The sequence below is a fragment of the Anopheles coluzzii genome, chromosome 3 (assembly GCF_943734685.1).
Source record: "Anopheles coluzzii chromosome 3, AcolN3, whole genome shotgun sequence".
NCBI lineage: Eukaryota > Metazoa > Arthropoda > Insecta > Diptera > Culicidae > Anopheles > Anopheles coluzzii.
In genome coordinates, this window is record NC_064671.1 from 21,972,323 (window position 1) to 21,989,872 (window position 17,550).

The 17,550-nt window shown below is 42.7% G+C and overlaps 3 protein-coding genes across 14 annotated transcripts in view; 2 read left to right on the forward strand and 1 right to left on the reverse strand.

The window, feature by feature from the left end:
• The window catches only part of LOC120956599 (dual specificity calcium/calmodulin-dependent 3',5'-cyclic nucleotide phosphodiesterase 1-like), a 267,302-nt gene extending 254,609 nt beyond the window's left edge, over positions 1-12,693 (forward strand). For all 12 annotated transcript variants that reach the window (XM_040378213.2, XM_040378217.2, XM_040378218.2 and 9 more), the window contains 3 exons: positions 4,523-4,772; positions 10,036-11,338; positions 11,415-12,693. In XM_040378213.2, the coding sequence (XP_040234147.2) occupies positions 4,523-4,772; positions 10,036-11,338; positions 11,415-11,548 (1,687 nt within the window). In that variant the 3' untranslated portion in view covers positions 11,549-12,693. The remainder of the gene's footprint in view (positions 1-4,522; positions 4,773-10,035; positions 11,339-11,414) is intronic.
• Positions 5,525-9,946, reverse strand: LOC125907448 (mesoderm induction early response protein 1). The gene is made up of 4 exons (XM_049609687.1): positions 9,086-9,946; positions 8,443-9,002; positions 8,090-8,351; positions 5,525-7,812 (listed from the first exon to the last, which is right to left on the reverse strand). The coding sequence occupies exons 1-4, from the start codon at positions 9,810-9,812 to the stop codon at positions 7,769-7,771; spliced, it is 1,593 nt and encodes a 530-aa protein (XP_049465644.1). The 5' UTR covers positions 9,813-9,946; the 3' UTR covers positions 5,525-7,768.
• Positions 12,694-15,897: 3,204 nt separating the features above from the next.
• Positions 15,898-16,631, forward strand: LOC120956607 (trypsin inhibitor ClTI-1-like). The gene has a single exon (XM_040378228.2). The coding sequence runs from the start codon at positions 16,240-16,242 to the stop codon at positions 16,429-16,431; it is 192 nt and encodes a 63-aa protein (XP_040234162.1). The 5' UTR covers positions 15,898-16,239; the 3' UTR covers positions 16,432-16,631.
• Positions 16,632-17,550: the final 919 nt, after the last annotated feature.

Sequence of the window (17,550 nt, forward strand, 5' to 3'; positions counted from 1 at the left end):
AACAATGCTAAACTAAATATCATTTTCCGCAATTACCGGCTTCGTGGCCGTGGCAAAGGCTGTGGGGAAGGAAGACAGTCCCGGAAGCAAGGCGGGTAGGTGCACACGCTCATTATAAAGCAATTCAACCGCGATCTAGAGTAGGGGCGGGGACGGGAGTTGTCGCGTACGGTTAGGGATCCTGTCCTTTGGCTTTACAGTCTGTAAAAAAACAAAAAAAAAACAGCACACACACAGTGAAAAGGGACATTTCGATCCTGTCCCCATCTAATGACCCATTAACGCGAACCGGAAGTTGTCGTTAATTGCACCGGTTGGTACCCGGGTTGACCGTACGTACACGGCTTGTTTTATCCGTTCGTCCCCGTCGGTCGGAAGCAATCGAGCTGCTGGACATTATGTACCAGGCTATGGGTGATTGTTTTTCTACACTGCACGCAGCCGGAGGAACGATCTTGCAAACAAAAACAGCAACAAATAACAAACCAGGTTGTAACACACTGCCTGTTACCTTCCGCGGACATGATCGTTTTGTGCTGGACAGTTGCAATTTTACGACCACGAAGCATAGTATGGAGCATTTGCATGTCAACCCCATTTGAATGAAGCTTCCGCTCAGCATGATTATAGACCCTGTTCAACGAAAATGGTTTTTCTCCCGTTGTATTATATTGCAGCGACATGCATGCATTGTTTGCCTTACCGTACAGTATGCAATTAAAATTCTACCCCATAACACTATTATTTTATAATTAATTTTACATTAAAACGAATGCACTCAGCGGATGAATATCACTGAAAACATTAGAAAAATAATATTGTTCCTACCATTTAAAGAAACAGCTGCTGATTTGGAATTAAAACGAATGTATTTTATGAAACCCATTTTCCCTCCATGTGCCAAACTTAACACATGACCGCATTTTCATTTCAACCATCATTACCCGGGAAACGAAAAAAATAAAAGTTTTCGATATTCGAATCTTTCTGCCCATTTTTTTATCTCACTATCTCATACTTTGCCAACCTTAATTTAATTTACCTTCATCAAAAAATGGAACAGTCCAGCATTGATTTTGGCTCCCATTTACGACCATTCATTCGTAATGATTCATTTTATGGGTTTGATGATCGGTCAAGCTTGACAATTAAGCAAAAAATTTACAATTTAATTGAAACAAGCCTCAATAAAAGCCGCCCAAATTTATTTCCCACGAACGGCGCAAAAGCAAGCAAAAAAAAGGCGATTTATTTTTAACAACAAAAAGTACTCTTTGTACCGAGCAGGTGATTAATTTTTAGCGCATAGCACGAAATGGAAGCGAAACGTTCGTTGCATGTTGGTTTTGTTGTTGTTTGGGCAAGCTTTCACGCCAATTACAATTGATGGATGGAAGGAAATGCGCTTTCAATCAGTGAAGAGCCATTTTCAACGATTCAGACACTTCGAACGAACATCGTTCGACATGCCATTTCATTCTCAGCAAAGGATTAATTTTGTAAATGCATTTCGGTGTTTTTTTTTTAAATAAAGAATGTAAATTAAATTTTAAAATTAATTTCAAGATTCAATCTACCAACAGACGCAGACACACTTTTCCAAGAAAAATCATGCAGCAATTTTAACCATAAAACAGTAATTGAATAAGCGGTGCACCATAAAATCGGACACACGCTTTTATCGTCACGCCTGATAAGTTCGGCATAAAAGTTGTAAACCCGGACCAGAGAAAAGCAACAAAACAACGCCACAACCAACCTGCGTTCGGGCTGCTACCGGCAGGAAGCGCACTGTTTTTATGTTCCTTCAATCAGCGATTCAATCCATCAAAATGCGTTATTACAGTGTATTGGGTTAAAGGGGGGGGGAGGGAGGGGGGTTGCTTCCTTTCACACACATACACATTCACACAGACAGAGAGACTACTCGAAAAACGGAACATGTTTTCATCGCAATTTCATTTTTGCTCATGTTTCATAGGGGAAAGTGGAGCAACATTGGGCCTTTTTAGCAATATAATAAATATTCCTTTGAATATGCCACAAAATATAAATTAGGCTTACATTATTACATGCCTCCACGATTTATCTATGGATAAAAATTGCCACATAGCCTGAAAATAACTTAAGCACACGAAAAAAGTGTAAAATAAAAGTTGATTTTTTACGTGATGCTATTTTGACGACATAAATAAATAAATAAATAAACTGCACTTAGGCATTTGTCTATGCTTTTGCGCTCATTTCGTAAAATGTATTCTCAGCCTATCTTTTGTTTTGCTGTTCAGGAAGGGCCTCAAAATTCTTCCATAAATATGTTATCAAAATTAAAACACTTTTTACATGTTTCAATCTACAAAATCGATTCTTTTGAAGCTGTGCCTGTTACCATAATTGGCAGGACAAATATAACACCATAGCCACACCAAGCGCCATATGTCAAAAGCATCTGCCCATTTTGCCCCAAGCGTAACTACCCATTCTGCCCCAAGTGAAGCAAGTTGTATTGTTTGTTATATTAGTAAAAATACTCATTCGATTGCCTCACTTTCTTCAGACAAAATGTATAGAAATATCATATCTTTAAAAATATACCATGTAAAACTCTCAAGCATCTCTGCGACACTGGTTTTGAGTATATTTTCGAAGTGGCAAAAATTACATAAATTTGTTACTTAATGTTATTTCGCATTTTTCTTGGTTATTTGTTATTAAAGGGTTATAAAACTTACCAGGTGTTCATAGAACACAGCAGTGAATACATTTTAAGCATTGGAATGTATATTTGTAATGAAACAATGCTTAAATAGAAGGTGTCCATTTTGCCCCACATGCACATTTAGCCCATTTTGCCCCACTTTCCCTTGCATATCACAGTAGACAGCGCAGCGGAATTGAAATTGTTCTCGCTCGCTTCCTCGCTCTCTCTTTCAGAATAGAAATTAATATTGCACACAACGAATGGAGTGAACAGAAACAAAGCTTTTGAGAGCTTTTTTTGATCGAATACAAAAGCGTGCAGTTTTGAATTAATATTTCACCTGGTGCAAGGAAAAGAAGACTTCACGCTTTAAAATTACACATCATTTCTTTCTATTTATCGATAATAAATCTAATATTTTATGGTTGATGCGTTGAAGTGTGCACAAAACCAACGTCAAATGCAAGGGAAAACTTCTCTTGAAAATTATATATGACATTATAAATCCATTTTATGCTTCTCTCGAATAAAAAAAAACAAATTCGAGTCCAAATGCATTTGTTCCACATTACAAAACCGCTCACCGAATGGGACAATCACCGTACCACAAAACCGGTACCAACACCTATGTAATTGGACTTTCTTTTTCCTTTTTAAAACCGACAAATAAAAACACTGCCCGGAAAACGCCTCACACGCCAATAAACCATTTGTAATGGAGTTGGCAAACGGGCAAGCGAAGGAAAAGCAAACACCATTTCGTAATGGAAAAGCCACCGCCAACCAATCGAACGGTCAAAGAACTGATCTGCCTCTTCCCACTGAGCGTACCCACACACTACACTCTGGGGCAAAATGATGGGACAGTACGAATGGCAGGACAATAAAGTGTTCCGAACCATCATCATCATCGTCGTTGTCGTTTATGGCATTGGACTAGAGCGCACTGCACCGCACTTACAATGGGATAAATTTCCGTTGCTAATAAACTGCACTTTTGCACGCCATCGGTTTGTCGTCTGTCGAGCGACTAGTTTGCCGTAATGAACGGGGACAGTTTTTAGATGTGTTGTTTTAAAAGAAATGTTAATAGTTACTTTTAATGATCTTTTAGAAGGTAATAAACTTGAATTGTTACTTTTATTTGAAAATGTATTGGAAATGTAAGGAGCAATATGAAGCCATTCGTACAAACCCAATGGCCAAAAGGAGCAAACGAGCAAAAGAAATATGATAAAAACACTCGTCAGTATAATATATTTGCACTTATTGTACTATTTTTGGGGGGCACATTATATTTATGATTTAGTCATTTACAGAGCACAATCAAAAAAGGACTAAAAACGGACCAAAAGACGATCTCCTTGCTACGTAGCATCCTTCCATCAACAGCAGCTTGTCTCCGTGTGCAGAAACCCTTTACTTGCTTCCTTTTGTGATTTTGGTTTTACATTTGGTTTTAAATTATTTTAGATTGTATGTAAAAGCTACTCATTAATATGCTGCTTGTCTTATTTTATTTGTTTGTATTTTTTTGAAGCTAATAAAAGTAGTATTATAGTGTTATTGATTAATTAGTTTATTGTTCTTCTCTATTTTCGTTTCATTTCTTTTAACTTACTTTTTATATTTAACATGTTTTGTTTTTGCAATTTCTTTTTACTAAAAACACCGACAGCTACTAACGGAACGTTGTTTTTATCTTCTCTTCCCCTTTTCCACTTTCTTATCTCACAAAATGGTTATCGCGCCATTTTTGGGTAACGAAATGGGGAAAAAAAACACACACACTCTTACACACCCGCAAACACAAAACAACAGGCGCCTGGCGGACGAAGATGACGAACTATCCGAGGTGCAGCCGGATGCGGTACCGCCCGAGGTGCGCGAATGGTTGGCATCCACCTTCACCCGGCAGCTGGCGACGACGCGAAAGAAGTCGGACGAGAAGCCCAAGTTCCGCTCGGTGGCGCACGCCATCCGGGCCGGCATCTTCGTCGATCGGATCTATCGGCGCGTCTCCAGCACCGCGCTGATGCAATTTCCGCCCGAAGTCGTACGCGTGCTAAAGGTGAGTAGGGAATGTAGCAAGCAATGGGGGTTGCGCCGCTTTTCTTACTTCTTCTTGGTAGTAAATGGCAATCTGCAAAACAGTTGGCAGCTTAAAACGGTTGCCATTTTCTCTTCGTTTGGTGTGTTTTGTTCGGCACAAATCACATTTGCACGGAAATGCACGGATCCTGCACCATTATCGAACAGCGGAGAGAAAAATCAATTACACACTGTTCAGACAATCACAGCCGGAGCGCCTTCATCTTGCCAAAACAGAGGGGAGTGAGTTTGAGGAAGGGCGCGCACCATCTTCACCAGAACACAATAGTGTACGCTTTCGTTTGAAAAGGCAAAACCCTCCCAACGTTCTTCCCGTTTCTTGGTGGAAACCAGTTTCCATTGTGTTGGGGCATTGTTCGATGCGATGCTGCATTAGTATCTTCTTTCACAGGAAATTGAAAACGATATTTTTTAACCCTCTTCTCCTGCCATCCCTGAACCGCACACCGTTGGAGTTGGAGTCCCATTTATCAACCCGTGATAAATGTTAACATTTGAATGCACTTCCTGCGGAGCACACCGTTTGGGAGGGGCGTTAACTGCAGACAGGAAGAGAGTCATCGTTGCATTTCGGACTTGTTTGTTTATCGTCTTTGTTGATAAAAAAGGGAGGAAATGCGCTGTTCCAAAACACACATTTGCTCCAAAAAGATCGCGTAAATAGAGATATCGATCGATTCGAATAAGTTAACAGAAAATCCGACACACGTGTTTCATTTTCAGTTAGTAGTTTTTACTTCCCCAAAACACTGCCCTTTTACATTGTTCACCAGCTTACAATCCAGCTTTCTGACTGCTGTTCCTCTAATCCCATTGCTGCAAACGTCTCCCTGCTCATTGTGTGAAACAAATTTTGCGATCAAATTTGAAATCGATTGTTTTCATCGATCCATTTTTCTCCGACATATTCCTATAATATTTTTCCATTAAATGCATGTTTTTTTTTTTGTTTTTTTTGTATTGATACTGTTTTTGCTTTCTTTGATTATGCCAAGAGTACAAAGTTTTATTCAAGAGTACCGAAAGTATGATGATTAAGCTTTTTGAATTATTATATTTACGTTTTAGCTTTTTTTACTTCAATTTCTTCTGTTTGATATCTAAATGTTTTTAAAACACATACGACTTTTGTCCTCCAAAAAGTAAGATTTTCCTTTCATTTTCCTTTCCACACAAAGAGCGATTGACGTTTCTCAAGATCATTTTGTAACCTGCTCCTAAGCTTCTCTGTCTCTCTCTCTTACTTCATTTTCTGGAAATTCAATCTGCTACATTGTATTTGTTTTTCCTCCAAGCAAATTTTATACAAAAATAATACGAAAATACTTCCCACAATTCATTCCATTCCACGAAATAAGCTTTCTATCTCACTCTCTCTCTCTCTCTCTCTTTCTCTCTCTCTCTCTGCCACGACCTCACCCATCACACCAATTGTATACACTTCTATCGTATAATATATCTGTTCTTGTTGCAAATACCTCTTACTTTTACAAACGTACAATAATTCTCCTTATGCCTATATTCTGTTTTAGAGGGTGTACATGTATATTTTTTTTTACAATGTTTCATACAAAGGAAACCGGATTAGGATTAGAAGGAAAGGGCTGTTCATGAGATGGCATTAGATAAATTAATGTTTTCACTGTATGATGAATAATATCCTTCCCGCTACTGTACATCGACCGTAAACGGGCATCCAATTCATGGGGATAAGGCGGAACAGTTCCGATTAAAAAAGGTTCTTCCACTGTGCGTTTTATGCCGTCCGTTCTCTTCACACGGGACACACAATAATACAGGGTTTTCCAGGAGTTCTCATAGCTGTGGGACACTTTATTGACTCTTACTTGCGTGAAACGAACCTAAAATAATGATGAATTGCACTCTATAGCACCCTTGTTAGGCAAATCCAATAGGAAATTCCAAGGAGCTTATCCAAAAAGGGTGAAATAGAGTCCAATTTCCATCATATGAAGTTCACATCCCACAAGAAAGAGTCAAGTAAATATTCCACAACTATGAGAACCCCTGGGAAACCCTGTAAAACACTAACTGGCAATACACCACACACACAGAAAGCCTAAAAAATCAATACTCTCGCAATCACCTATTGTTTTTTTTTTTTTGACTGTTATTGTTTTGCTGGGTCAATCGATCAGCACACTTGGTCTCTTACTAGCTAAAGCAAACAGAAAAAATAAAACAGGTATCTGGTACGTTTTCCGTGTATAACATTCAACATATATATCTATAAATGTGTACGATAGCGATGTTAGTTTATTCTTTTTACAAAACACAATACATCAGAATCCATCCGGCCAGGCGACAGAGGTATATCTGCTTCTTACTAGCTAAAGGTTACAAAACGGGCGGCGGAGAAAGATCAACAGTACAAAACATCCCTACTGAGAAGTGTGTTAGTTAGTGTGCGCCTGAGCTTAATACACGTGTGCTCACGATACAAATGCTTCTTCCCATTCCATAATCTGCCCTAAAGTCACACACACACACAAGTACACTTTATAAAAGCAAATGAAAAGGGTCCTGCCTTATAATTCCTTGTCCTTCTACGCTAAAATCTTCGCACAATCTCGGCTTTTGTTCCATGTCCATGCTCGGTATTGCTGCAGCAAAAACAAAAAAACCTGTGGCCAGTTTAAAACCCCACCACCAATAGCCGTTGTTGCAGCTACTAACACTACTACTACTACAAAAACCATAGCGCAGTTGCAAAAACCCGATGAAACAAATGATGATTGATTTGACGTTGACGATGAGAAGCGAGGATCATCATCCCCGCCAGCGTGTGACGACGAAAGGCGAATGTCGATAGTTGCGGTGTCTGCTGTGCCGGTCTTTATTCATTTTTTTTTTTGCTTTTTTGCTCTCCTCTTCCCCCAGCCTTTATTTGCGCTCCTTCAGCCGCAACTTCAATCCCTTCCGCCTTACCACGAGTCACAGGTTCGAGGCGGAACGCTTCGTGGAGGCAGTGTTGTTCTCTGTTGTTGTTGTTAGCAGGAGTAGAAGAACGGAAAGAAGGGAAGAAAAGATGCAGCCCCATTTAGGAAAAAGAGAGACAGAGAGAGAGAGAGAAACCCCCGGTGAAAGAAAAGAAAGCAAAAAAAATAACTCCACTTCTCCGGCATGCCTTCAAGAGCGCGCTTCAAAACCTCTTTCCCAACCCAGCGACCACACGGCTTCTCGAAACGGCCCTCCCTCCCTCCCCTTTCCCGGCAGTCCAAAGCGAGCCATAAAGCGACTCAACCCAAGACTAACCTTTCGAGTCGAGCAGCCGCTGTCGCTTCGCTTCCGACGCGCTACTGTACAGACTGTTGAAGCCCGGCGACGAGCTGCGGTCCCCGAACCCGGTACTGTTTTCCTGCTCCTCCAGAAACCGATCCATGTGGTCGGTCAGCCCCGGGTGCAGGTTGTACTTTTTCTTCTCGAGCCGCGCCTTGCTCGCGAACAGATCGTGCCGTTCGGTTTTCTTCCACAGGTAGTAGAACTGTACCAGCTCGCCGACGGACCGGGTGCGTACCTGGGGTGGGAAAAGTGACACGTGCATTAGTCTCAAGGTCTTCGTTGCCACCAACACCATCCCTCTCCACAGCCCAGCGCCGCCGCCTCACCTTCGTCTGCTGAATCATGTGAAAGTCTTTCCCGTGCACGCGCAGCCCATTCTCGAAGTTGCGGCACTCCTCCTCCGACCAGATGCTCATCTGCTGCTCCGGCACCGGTACCGCATTGTTGCTGATGCGCTTGCGGCGTAACGCTTCGTCCACGTTGTGCCCGCACTGCTGCAGCAGGTACAGCGACTGCTCGTCGTCCCGCAGATGGTTCCCGAGCGGTAGCGCGTACACGCTGTTCGGCTGCGCCTCGTTTGCAGCACCAGCGGCAGCCCTGCTGCCCTGCTGTCCGGCGGGTGCACCGGCACCACCGCCCGCTCCCAAACCACCACCACCCGGGGCAGTAATCTTTACCAGATAGTCCTCGATCTGCTGCTCGTTCAGTATCGTCGGGTTCCAGAGCAGCTTGTCCTCGTTCTCGTACGGCAGCGCATCGTCGTACCGGCACAACCCTTCCGGTATGACGGCCTGAAAGTCGCTGCCCACCATGATCGTCTTCTTCACCTCCTCGTCCGGTATGTAGTCGCCGTCCTCCTCGTCCTCGCTCAGCGCCTGCGAATCATCTGCGAAGGGTGGAAGAAGAACCAACAGTTTTACTACCCCAAACCAAGCCCGGTTCGATCGAGCCTAAACCCATCACACTCACTGATCGGTTCGAAGAGTTGCCGCAGCTCGGACGGCTCTTCGCCCTCGTCCTCGTCGTCCTCCTCGTCGTCCTCGTAGTATTGGCCCCCGGTGGGTGTTTGCGACTGATCCTGCCGCTGGTTCTGCGGCTCGTCCTCATTGTTGTAGCCGTCCCGGCTACCAGCGCTTCGCGGTTTGCTACTACGCTGCTGTTGCCGCTGAGGTTGTGACGACTGTTGCTGCTCCTCTTGGTCCTCATTATCACCCTCATCATCCTCTTCCTCCTCGTCATCGTCCTCGTCTTGCCGGCTCGGTACCGGAGTTGGAGGACCTTTCACCAGCGCAGGCACTTCATCCGACGAAGATGTCGACAACTCCTGCTGCTGCTGCTGCTGCGGTATCGGACTAGAATCTCCTTTTGTCGCTTCCGAATGTGACTCATCTTTTTTTACATGCTCGGACGCACTGGTACTATCCACTGGAACTACCTGTTCTGTTTTCCGATCCTCTTCTACGTCTTTTGTAGAAGATGGCTCCGATTTCGTTTGTGACGATGGTTCTTCCTCCATCGATCTCTTTTCCGCCTTGCAGGTATCAGACTTTTGTTCATTCTCCACTGTCGCGTCACTGGTTGCCGTTGGTACTGTGGCCGGGCTTTCTTTGCTCGCTGCCGTTGATGGGGGTTCTAGCTGTTCTTGTTGCTGTGCGTCACCTGTTCCGGGCTGTTGCTGTTCCTCCTCGGTAGGCATATTCGCAGTCCTTTACGCCGAAGGAAGGAAGAGAAGGGATGATATTGTGTAAATGAAATTGGACCACTAAGAGATATGTGTTTTGCAGAATTCTTATTTTACACCAACACTACCACCATCACCAAACAGAAAATTTTCGTAATTTCATAAACTGTCTTTCGATTTTCTCTTATACGCATGTTTCATATAAACTCTCTACCTCTTGATCTTTCCACTTCACCAGACCCTCGACGACTGGTCGTTCGATGTGTTCGCGCTGGCGGAGGCCGGCAACTGCCAGCCGGTCAAGTATCTCGGGTACGATCTGCTGAACCGGTACGGCATGATACACAAGTTCAAGGTGCCGCCCGCCACGCTCGAAACCTTTCTGACGCGCATCGAGGAGGGCTACTGCCGGTTCCGCAACCCGTACCACAACAACCTGCACGCCGCCGACGTCGCACAAACCGTACACCACGTGCTCTGCCAGACCGGGCTGATGCACTGGCTGACCGATCTGGAGATCTTCGCCACGCTGCTGGCAGCGCTGATCCACGACTACGAGCACACGGGGACGACCAACAACTTCCACGTGATGTCCGGCTCGGACACGGCGATGCTGTACAACGATCGGGCCGTGCTCGAGAACCACCACATCAGTGCGGCGTTCCGCGTGCTCAAGGAGGACGACTGCAACGTGCTGCAGAATCTGTCGCGGGACGAGTTCCGCGAGCTGCGCACGCTCATCATCGACATGGTGCTCGCGACCGACATGTCCTTCCACTTTCAGCAGCTGAAGAACATGCGCAACCTGCTGACGCTGGCCGAACCGCAGGTGGACAAATCGAAAGCCCTGTCGCTGGTGCTGCACTGTTGTGATATTTCGCACCCGGCCAAGCGGTGGGACATCCACCACAAGTGGACGATGCTGCTGCTGGAGGAGTTCTTCCGCCAGGGCGACCTGGAGCGGGAGCTCGGCCTCCCGTTCAGCCCGCTGTGCGACCGGAACAACACGCTCGTGGCCGAATCGCAGATCGGCTTTATCGAATTTATCGTCGAGCCGAGCATGACCGTCTGTGCGGACATGCTCGAGATTGTGCTGGCACCGATCGCACCGATCGCTTGCAATGCATCATCGTCGAGCGGTGGGGCAGCAGCCTCAGCCGGTGCTGGGGGAAATAGTGCGACCAACAACACGTCTAGTAGTAATAGTAGCAACAGCAACAACAATAATAATAATAATAACAACAATAATAATCTTAATAGTAATACCAACGTCAACAATAACAGTAGCATTAAAAGTACTACCAATACTCTTAGCGTACCGAGCAACAATACGAACAACAATGAAGCAATAAGTAGTGGAACGGAGGGCGGCACCAAGGACGCCACCCCGTCCTCCGCCCCGAGCAGTGCCGGTGGCAGCGCCACGGCCAAGAACGGCAGTGCGGATCCGAGCGAGAAGCCGAACCGCTTCAAGATACGCAAACCCTGGACGACCTGTTTGGCCGAGAACAAGAAAATTTGGAAGGAACAAGCCGTCCGTGGTAAGATTATCTCATTAATCACATTCGTTTCTGATTGGAAAGCTAATTGTAAATCTCTTTCCCACGTGTTGCGCAGATGCGGAAGCAAGAGCAGCAGCTGCTGCAGCAGAGGCCGCTGCAGCTGCAGCGGCAGCGGCGGCCGAGGCAAACGAGCAAGCGCCGGCAGAGGAGGAGGAAGCAAAAGCGGATGCTGCAGAGGACACAAACTAAGCTGGACACTAGAACGCATTATTGGTGGCCCAGGTAATGGCGGCACATTTTGGGTTGATGTGATGATGAAGAAGAAGAAGAACAAGAAGAAGAAGAAGAGAATGATAATGATGTAGAAGAGCAGTGTAAGAAGGAATAGTTTAAGCGAAAACTATCAACACTAATCCACAAAAAACCCGAGGAATTAGATGGAAAACAATGCAAAAAGAGGGAGGAAAAGTCAAAAGAGTAAATAGAAAAAGGGTAGAAAATAAAAAAAAAAAGCAAAACTACAAGTACACACAGATGATAGTAAAATTAAATAAATAAAATAAAAAAAACTTTATTAAGCATGTAAAAAATGGAAAATGGCGCGTTCTATCTAGGTGAGAAAATGGAAAATGGAAAGGCGCAGCGGCATGGGGCAAGCGGATAGTCCATTTATTGGTACGAAATAAAGCGCATAAACCATCGCAAACCGTAATTGTGTTAGTTGTACACCTCGTAGCAAAACACCTCTGAAACACCGCACAGTTTAAGCCCGACGACGATCGAAGCCAATCAATGCAGTCTGTATGTCTGACTGTGTGTGTACGCAAACAGGAGTTGAGATGCATGAAAAGTATAAAAAGGAGCATTCAAATAGGACTCGCATAACGCAAAAAAGGAAAGTGTTTAATAAGTACCACAAAAGCGACAAAGAGAGAAAGAGAAAAAGAGGTAGAGAGAGAGAGAGAGAGATTAAGGCAAACAATCAGCAATCAGAAATAGAACGAAAACATATTTACAACAACAAATTAAAAAAAAGCTCTATTTCTACATGCATAATGCTATCAAACGCTACCGCATAACACACACCCTACACAAACCTATGGACATTAATACACGCGTACACACAAGTACACCTAATTATAATTAGTGAGATAAAAGGCGAAAGATGGCACGACAGACAGCTCACAAAAACACATTCAACGCACCAGTGTCGAAGACTATAGGGCAGCAGTTGAAGAAAACAAGTAGAGACAAGCCGGCACACATTGACGTGTTTGCAATTGCAATAGAATCAGCAACTAAAATCACGAAAGAGTTCAATCCTGTCGTCCAAACAACCCGCTAGTAGGGTGAAAAGCTGTAGCAAAACAAACACAAATAAAACATAAATACTATAACAATGCAATTTGATAGATTACCGTTTACTTCACTAGAGAGCTGACCTGACAAAGCTTGTGTGTGTCTGCGTGTGTGTGTGACGAAATGTAATAAACCAGAGAAACATTCTTCTATTGCACACTTTGAATCTCTTGTTTACTGTTTTGCGAGTGTTGATGTTTGTTTTTAGTTGTTTGTTTTTCAAATAAAAACTGATTCTGGACAATCAGCCTGAACAAATGGAGTCAGTGTTAGGTCCTCGATTATCTTCTTACAATTATTTTAAGTTCAAAACAGGACTAATACCCACAACCTTAAAGGCATACATAGATCAACTTGGCCCTTTAATTACAAACCTTCTTGTTTAAGTCAGTTAAATTGCCATCTTATTTAATTAATCCATCCATTTCTCCCTTTCTTTCGGGCACTCAAAACCGACCTGAGCCAGGCGCTATTCTTTGCCGCACCCAAATAATAAGCTCCCGACAACACTCTCTCTCTCTCTTTAAATTACCACCACTCCCACAAATTAACACTCAAATTACCATCCAAATGGTGTGTTTGTGTGTGTTGGGTGGCCATTTTCACTGCCTTCCGACGAAGTATACACAGTGCAAATTGTGTCATTAAATTGATTCAAATATCAAACGCGAGCCAATGGACACGCAAAATGTGGCCAACCAACCACCCAGATGGAAGTTATTAATTATTGCTTTTGCCTTACACTTTACTTTACGCCCCAGCCTGTAATAGCAGCCCAGGGGTGTGCGCAACATGTTTTAATGATGGGCGAGAAGAGACGAAAAACGATAATTTGGATACATTTCTTTCCCTCATTGGTGGAAGAATAAAAAACATTTCCATATGCCAGCCCTCTGTTGTACATTTGGTTTACTCCACACTCAGACATAGTGGACCTAGGATAGCTTCGATAGCCCCAAAAAAACACTCAACATATATTGTAATAACAGCAACAGAATAAATCCAAATTTTCTACCCCATTTACTAACAACTATTTACCGAAAATTTTGCTATTATTTTGGTAGATTTTTTAAAAACAACATTTGTTTGATACAACCGTATATTCTACCACCAAGCGTGCTAGAGAACGAGGGTGAAGAAAACAATACATCAAATCGAATCATTTCGACCGTATACCGTATTTCCAAACTAAACAGAACACACCCTGCCTGCCTACCGTTACAATAAAGGTATATCTTTTTACAGTGAAAAGTAAACAAATCACCGACTACTGACAGTAAAAATATCCTTCGGGAACGTATAGCCCACAGACTTAGGGTTGCGTAGTAGGATGTAGTTGTAAAACACAACTAGGCTTGTAACAAACAAAGAAGAAGCGTACTGCAACAGCAATACAATAAAACTAACTGCAAACGAATCGAGACACATTGAATTGAGCCGTGAAATGGGAAGCGTGAAAGAGAGAAGCATTGAGCTTTCCCTTAGAAAAACTGAAGCTAAAATGGAGTTAAAAGAGGAAAAAATATTCACTTTACGAACGGCCTTCTAATCTAGTGGAACTCTGTATTTAAAAGCAAATCACTACTATCACACTGCAGCTTCCAACACACAGCAAGGTGGTAAATCGTCACCCAGGAAGTAAGGAATTGTCAGTGTACGGCTCCAGACCCAAAAAAAGGGGAAGGATGTTGGAAGGAGAGAAGCTCCTGTGTGTGCAACCTCTCTCTGTTTAGGGATAAAAAGAATTATACTAGAATGAACTTTAACTCTGTTATTCTTTGCGAAAAGAAATTTATCCATTTTTACGATCTTCTTAACAACTCTAATCCCCCCCAAAAAAAAAAAACAACAAAATCTTCAACAAAACGACATAATTGTTAACAAAAATCACAAACAAACAATTGTTATATTAACTTATTGTTATACTAGGTAGCGCAACATCTCCTCTCACTCTACTCTTCGAGAGCACTGTTTACGAATTGTTTCATTTGTTCCTCTTGTCCTCTGATATCTTTATAGAGTAAAAACAAAAGATAAGTGGAAATATATATAAAAACAAAAACGTGGAAAGAGCAAGATTATACTATATATAAACAAGGCACAAAACAACAATGAGATAGTGATAGAAGAAGAAGAAGAAGAAGAAGAATAAAAGGAAGAAAAAGAAGAAGAATAAAAGGAAGAAAAAGAAGAAGAAGGAAACCAACAAAAAGAAAGACGAAATGAAAGAAAAAGATACACAAATAAAAACAACAAACAAACAAAATAGAAAACAAGCAAAATAGAAGTAAAAAAATCAAGCTAAAATTGTAATAATAGCTTCGCATAAAACAAAACAACAAAACTACAGTTCAGTGTGACTTTCCGCTCCTGCTGATACTAAGAAGATAGAAAGGGAGGAAAATGTAGCGATCTTGTAGGAAATAGAACCTTCTCATACATAAGAGAACAAACACACACACACACACATATACAAACACATCAGCAAAGAGTGTTTAGTATAGTACAATGTGCTATTTATATTCCCAAAACAAATCGCAAGAAAATGTTTGTAGATTAAAAACTGATGTTACAAAACCGATGTTATCATGTTACTGTTCTGTTCTGTTCTTCTAGGCAAAAAATGGCTTTCGTTTTGTGTATGAAGCGATGACCTAAAAAGGCCACATACACCACAAACACATACCACATTTACCTTCTTGGAAGCTGCCAAGGTTCAGCCGCAAGCAGCAGCAAAAAGGCCTAAAAGCGATTAGATTACTCACTGACTGGTGACCTTTCTTCGTCTCGTGAAGCAACAATTGTTTGACCTTCGCTTCTCAGTCTCGGTCCTACAAAATGGCACACATTTCGTCTGTGATAAAGAACACAAGCATGTCCCCCGCCTCTCTCTTGCAAGTCAACGAGACTTCAGCTTTTTTCACACCATTGAATTTAATTGCTAAATCTGCTCACAATCCGTTCCGTGTTTGCCAAACATTGACGTTCACGGCATCTTATCATAATATGGCCGAAAAACCGTTTGACCGGTTTCCTCAGAAACGTCAACAAACCAACATTTCGCGGTATGAAAACAAACCACGTGGAACCCCGCGAGTCCCTCTGTTTGTGATTCCATGGCCAAGCTAACATGTTTTTGTTTTCCTCTTCATGTATGTTAATTCCATTTGTTTTACATTAATTCTGTCTGGATTGACAGAGTCGCGCGCAAGCGATGAGGTGAAACGCACGAGACCCCCTTAGACCTTACTATCAATCGCTGCTCAACATATTCTCAACACAGACAACCACCGCCGAGCCAAAGCAAACCAGCAAATAAATATTACCATTTGTAAATGTTGTGCTTCTAACAACCAACAAAAATCCCACTTGTTTGAAGATTACGGCCAGCCGCACACAAACGTGTACATTCCCATCTACCCATCCGTAAGCTTCGGGGCAAAGTAAGGTCGGGCCGGTATTTAAAGCCGATTGGCACGGATGCACAACATTACAGTTGCGCTCCGTACGTCGATCAGTGAGGATCTGCTAATTCGTTGTCAACACTTTTACAAAAAACCCAGCACACTTCAATTTTAACGATGAAGCTGCTGTTTCTGTTGAGCTTCCTGCTGTGCGCTATCCTGGCCGCTGCCGGCAAGTACTCGTGCCCGGCCTGCCCGGCCAACTATCTGCCGGTGTGCGGTACCGATGGCAAGACGTACGCGAACGAGTGCGCCCTGGAGTGTACCGTGGCGCCGGCCGTCAAGGTGGCCCGCAGCGGCGAGTGCTAGACAACTCGTCGGTTCTCAGACACGGATACACGCTAGGCCAACGGATGCAGGACGGGGAGTTGTTGAGCAAGAGTGCCAGCGTTTGCCTCATCGGAAAAGGAACGCAGAAAAGGAATACAACCCTTTGTCTCCTCTCTCTCTCAGTTATTATTTGCTTATGTTCACAATACAATACAATAAAGTTTAAAGTGCTGATGTAAACACAACCTTAAACAACAGCGTACGTGAGTGTGTGTGTGTGATTATTTTAAAGTGTTTGTTAACAAACTTTTTTGTTATTCCTTCACAACCTTGCGCGTTGGAGTGATTAGGTTTATTTCTAAAATAAACCGCATCCTTATCTCTTTGGGAATTCGAACGGAAAGAAATTGGAAGCCATATTCTGAGCGACCCGTATTAAACCAGTGATAACATTATCGGTACAGCGGTACAGGTCAAGTTCAGCATTAATTTCGTTTTTTTTAAAGAAAACCAAAAACCAATAAGAAAGAGAAGAAAGACAGACAAAATAAATGAAAACAAAAACACAATAGTATCAAAAATGGAGAAGAAGAAACAGTTGTTCTCCGAGCTGGCTCTGTTTTTGTGTATGTGTGTGTGTGTGTGTGTGTTTAATACAAGAAAACAGAGAATGTTTACTGTACAGTTGTAGCACTAATCCACTAATACCGTAACCTAATACATACTTATAGAGATATGCTAGAGCTTTTCCGTTTTTCAATGTCCTTCGTTCGATTATCACAGAAAGCACAGCCGAGAGGTGGAAATAAAAGAAGAAAAAATACCACAACAAACTAAAAACAAACATACACAAACCACACACACTAACTCAAGAAACATATAGAAACATAAAAAATTCAAATAAAATTGTATGCAAAACTCATACAAATAAAAACCCAGCATAAAAAACAAACAACACAAACACACAAATACACTAATTTTTTCTAACATGTCTGATGGAGGGACCAGCCTTTTAAGTTTCGCCATTGCTCATTACGCACCACAAAAAACTGCAGATAAACCACACCCCAAAAAGAACAAGAAAATCGAACTTTCTTCCTCAAGTTAGCTGTCCCCCGGGGGAGGGGGATTGGTATTTTCTATTTACCAAAAAGCCCC

Bases quoted from the DNA above. Each gene is read 5' to 3' on its own strand.
- LOC125907448 (XM_049609687.1), bottom strand. From the start codon at position 9,812: ATGCCTACCGAGGAGGAACAGCAACAGCCCGGAACAGGTGACGCACAG. The intron at 8,352-8,442 runs GTGAGGCGGCGG...TTCCCACCCCAG, and splicing joins ACATGATTCAGCAGACGAAG to GTACGCACCCGGTCCGTCGG. The intron at 7,813-8,089 runs GTTAGTCTTGGG...CAACAACAACAG, and splicing joins GCGGCTGCTCGACTCGAAAG to AGAACAACACTGCCTCCACG.
- LOC120956607 (XM_040378228.2), top strand. From the start codon at position 16,240: ATGAAGCTGCTGTTTCTGTTGAGCTTCCTGCTGTGCGCTATCCTGGCC.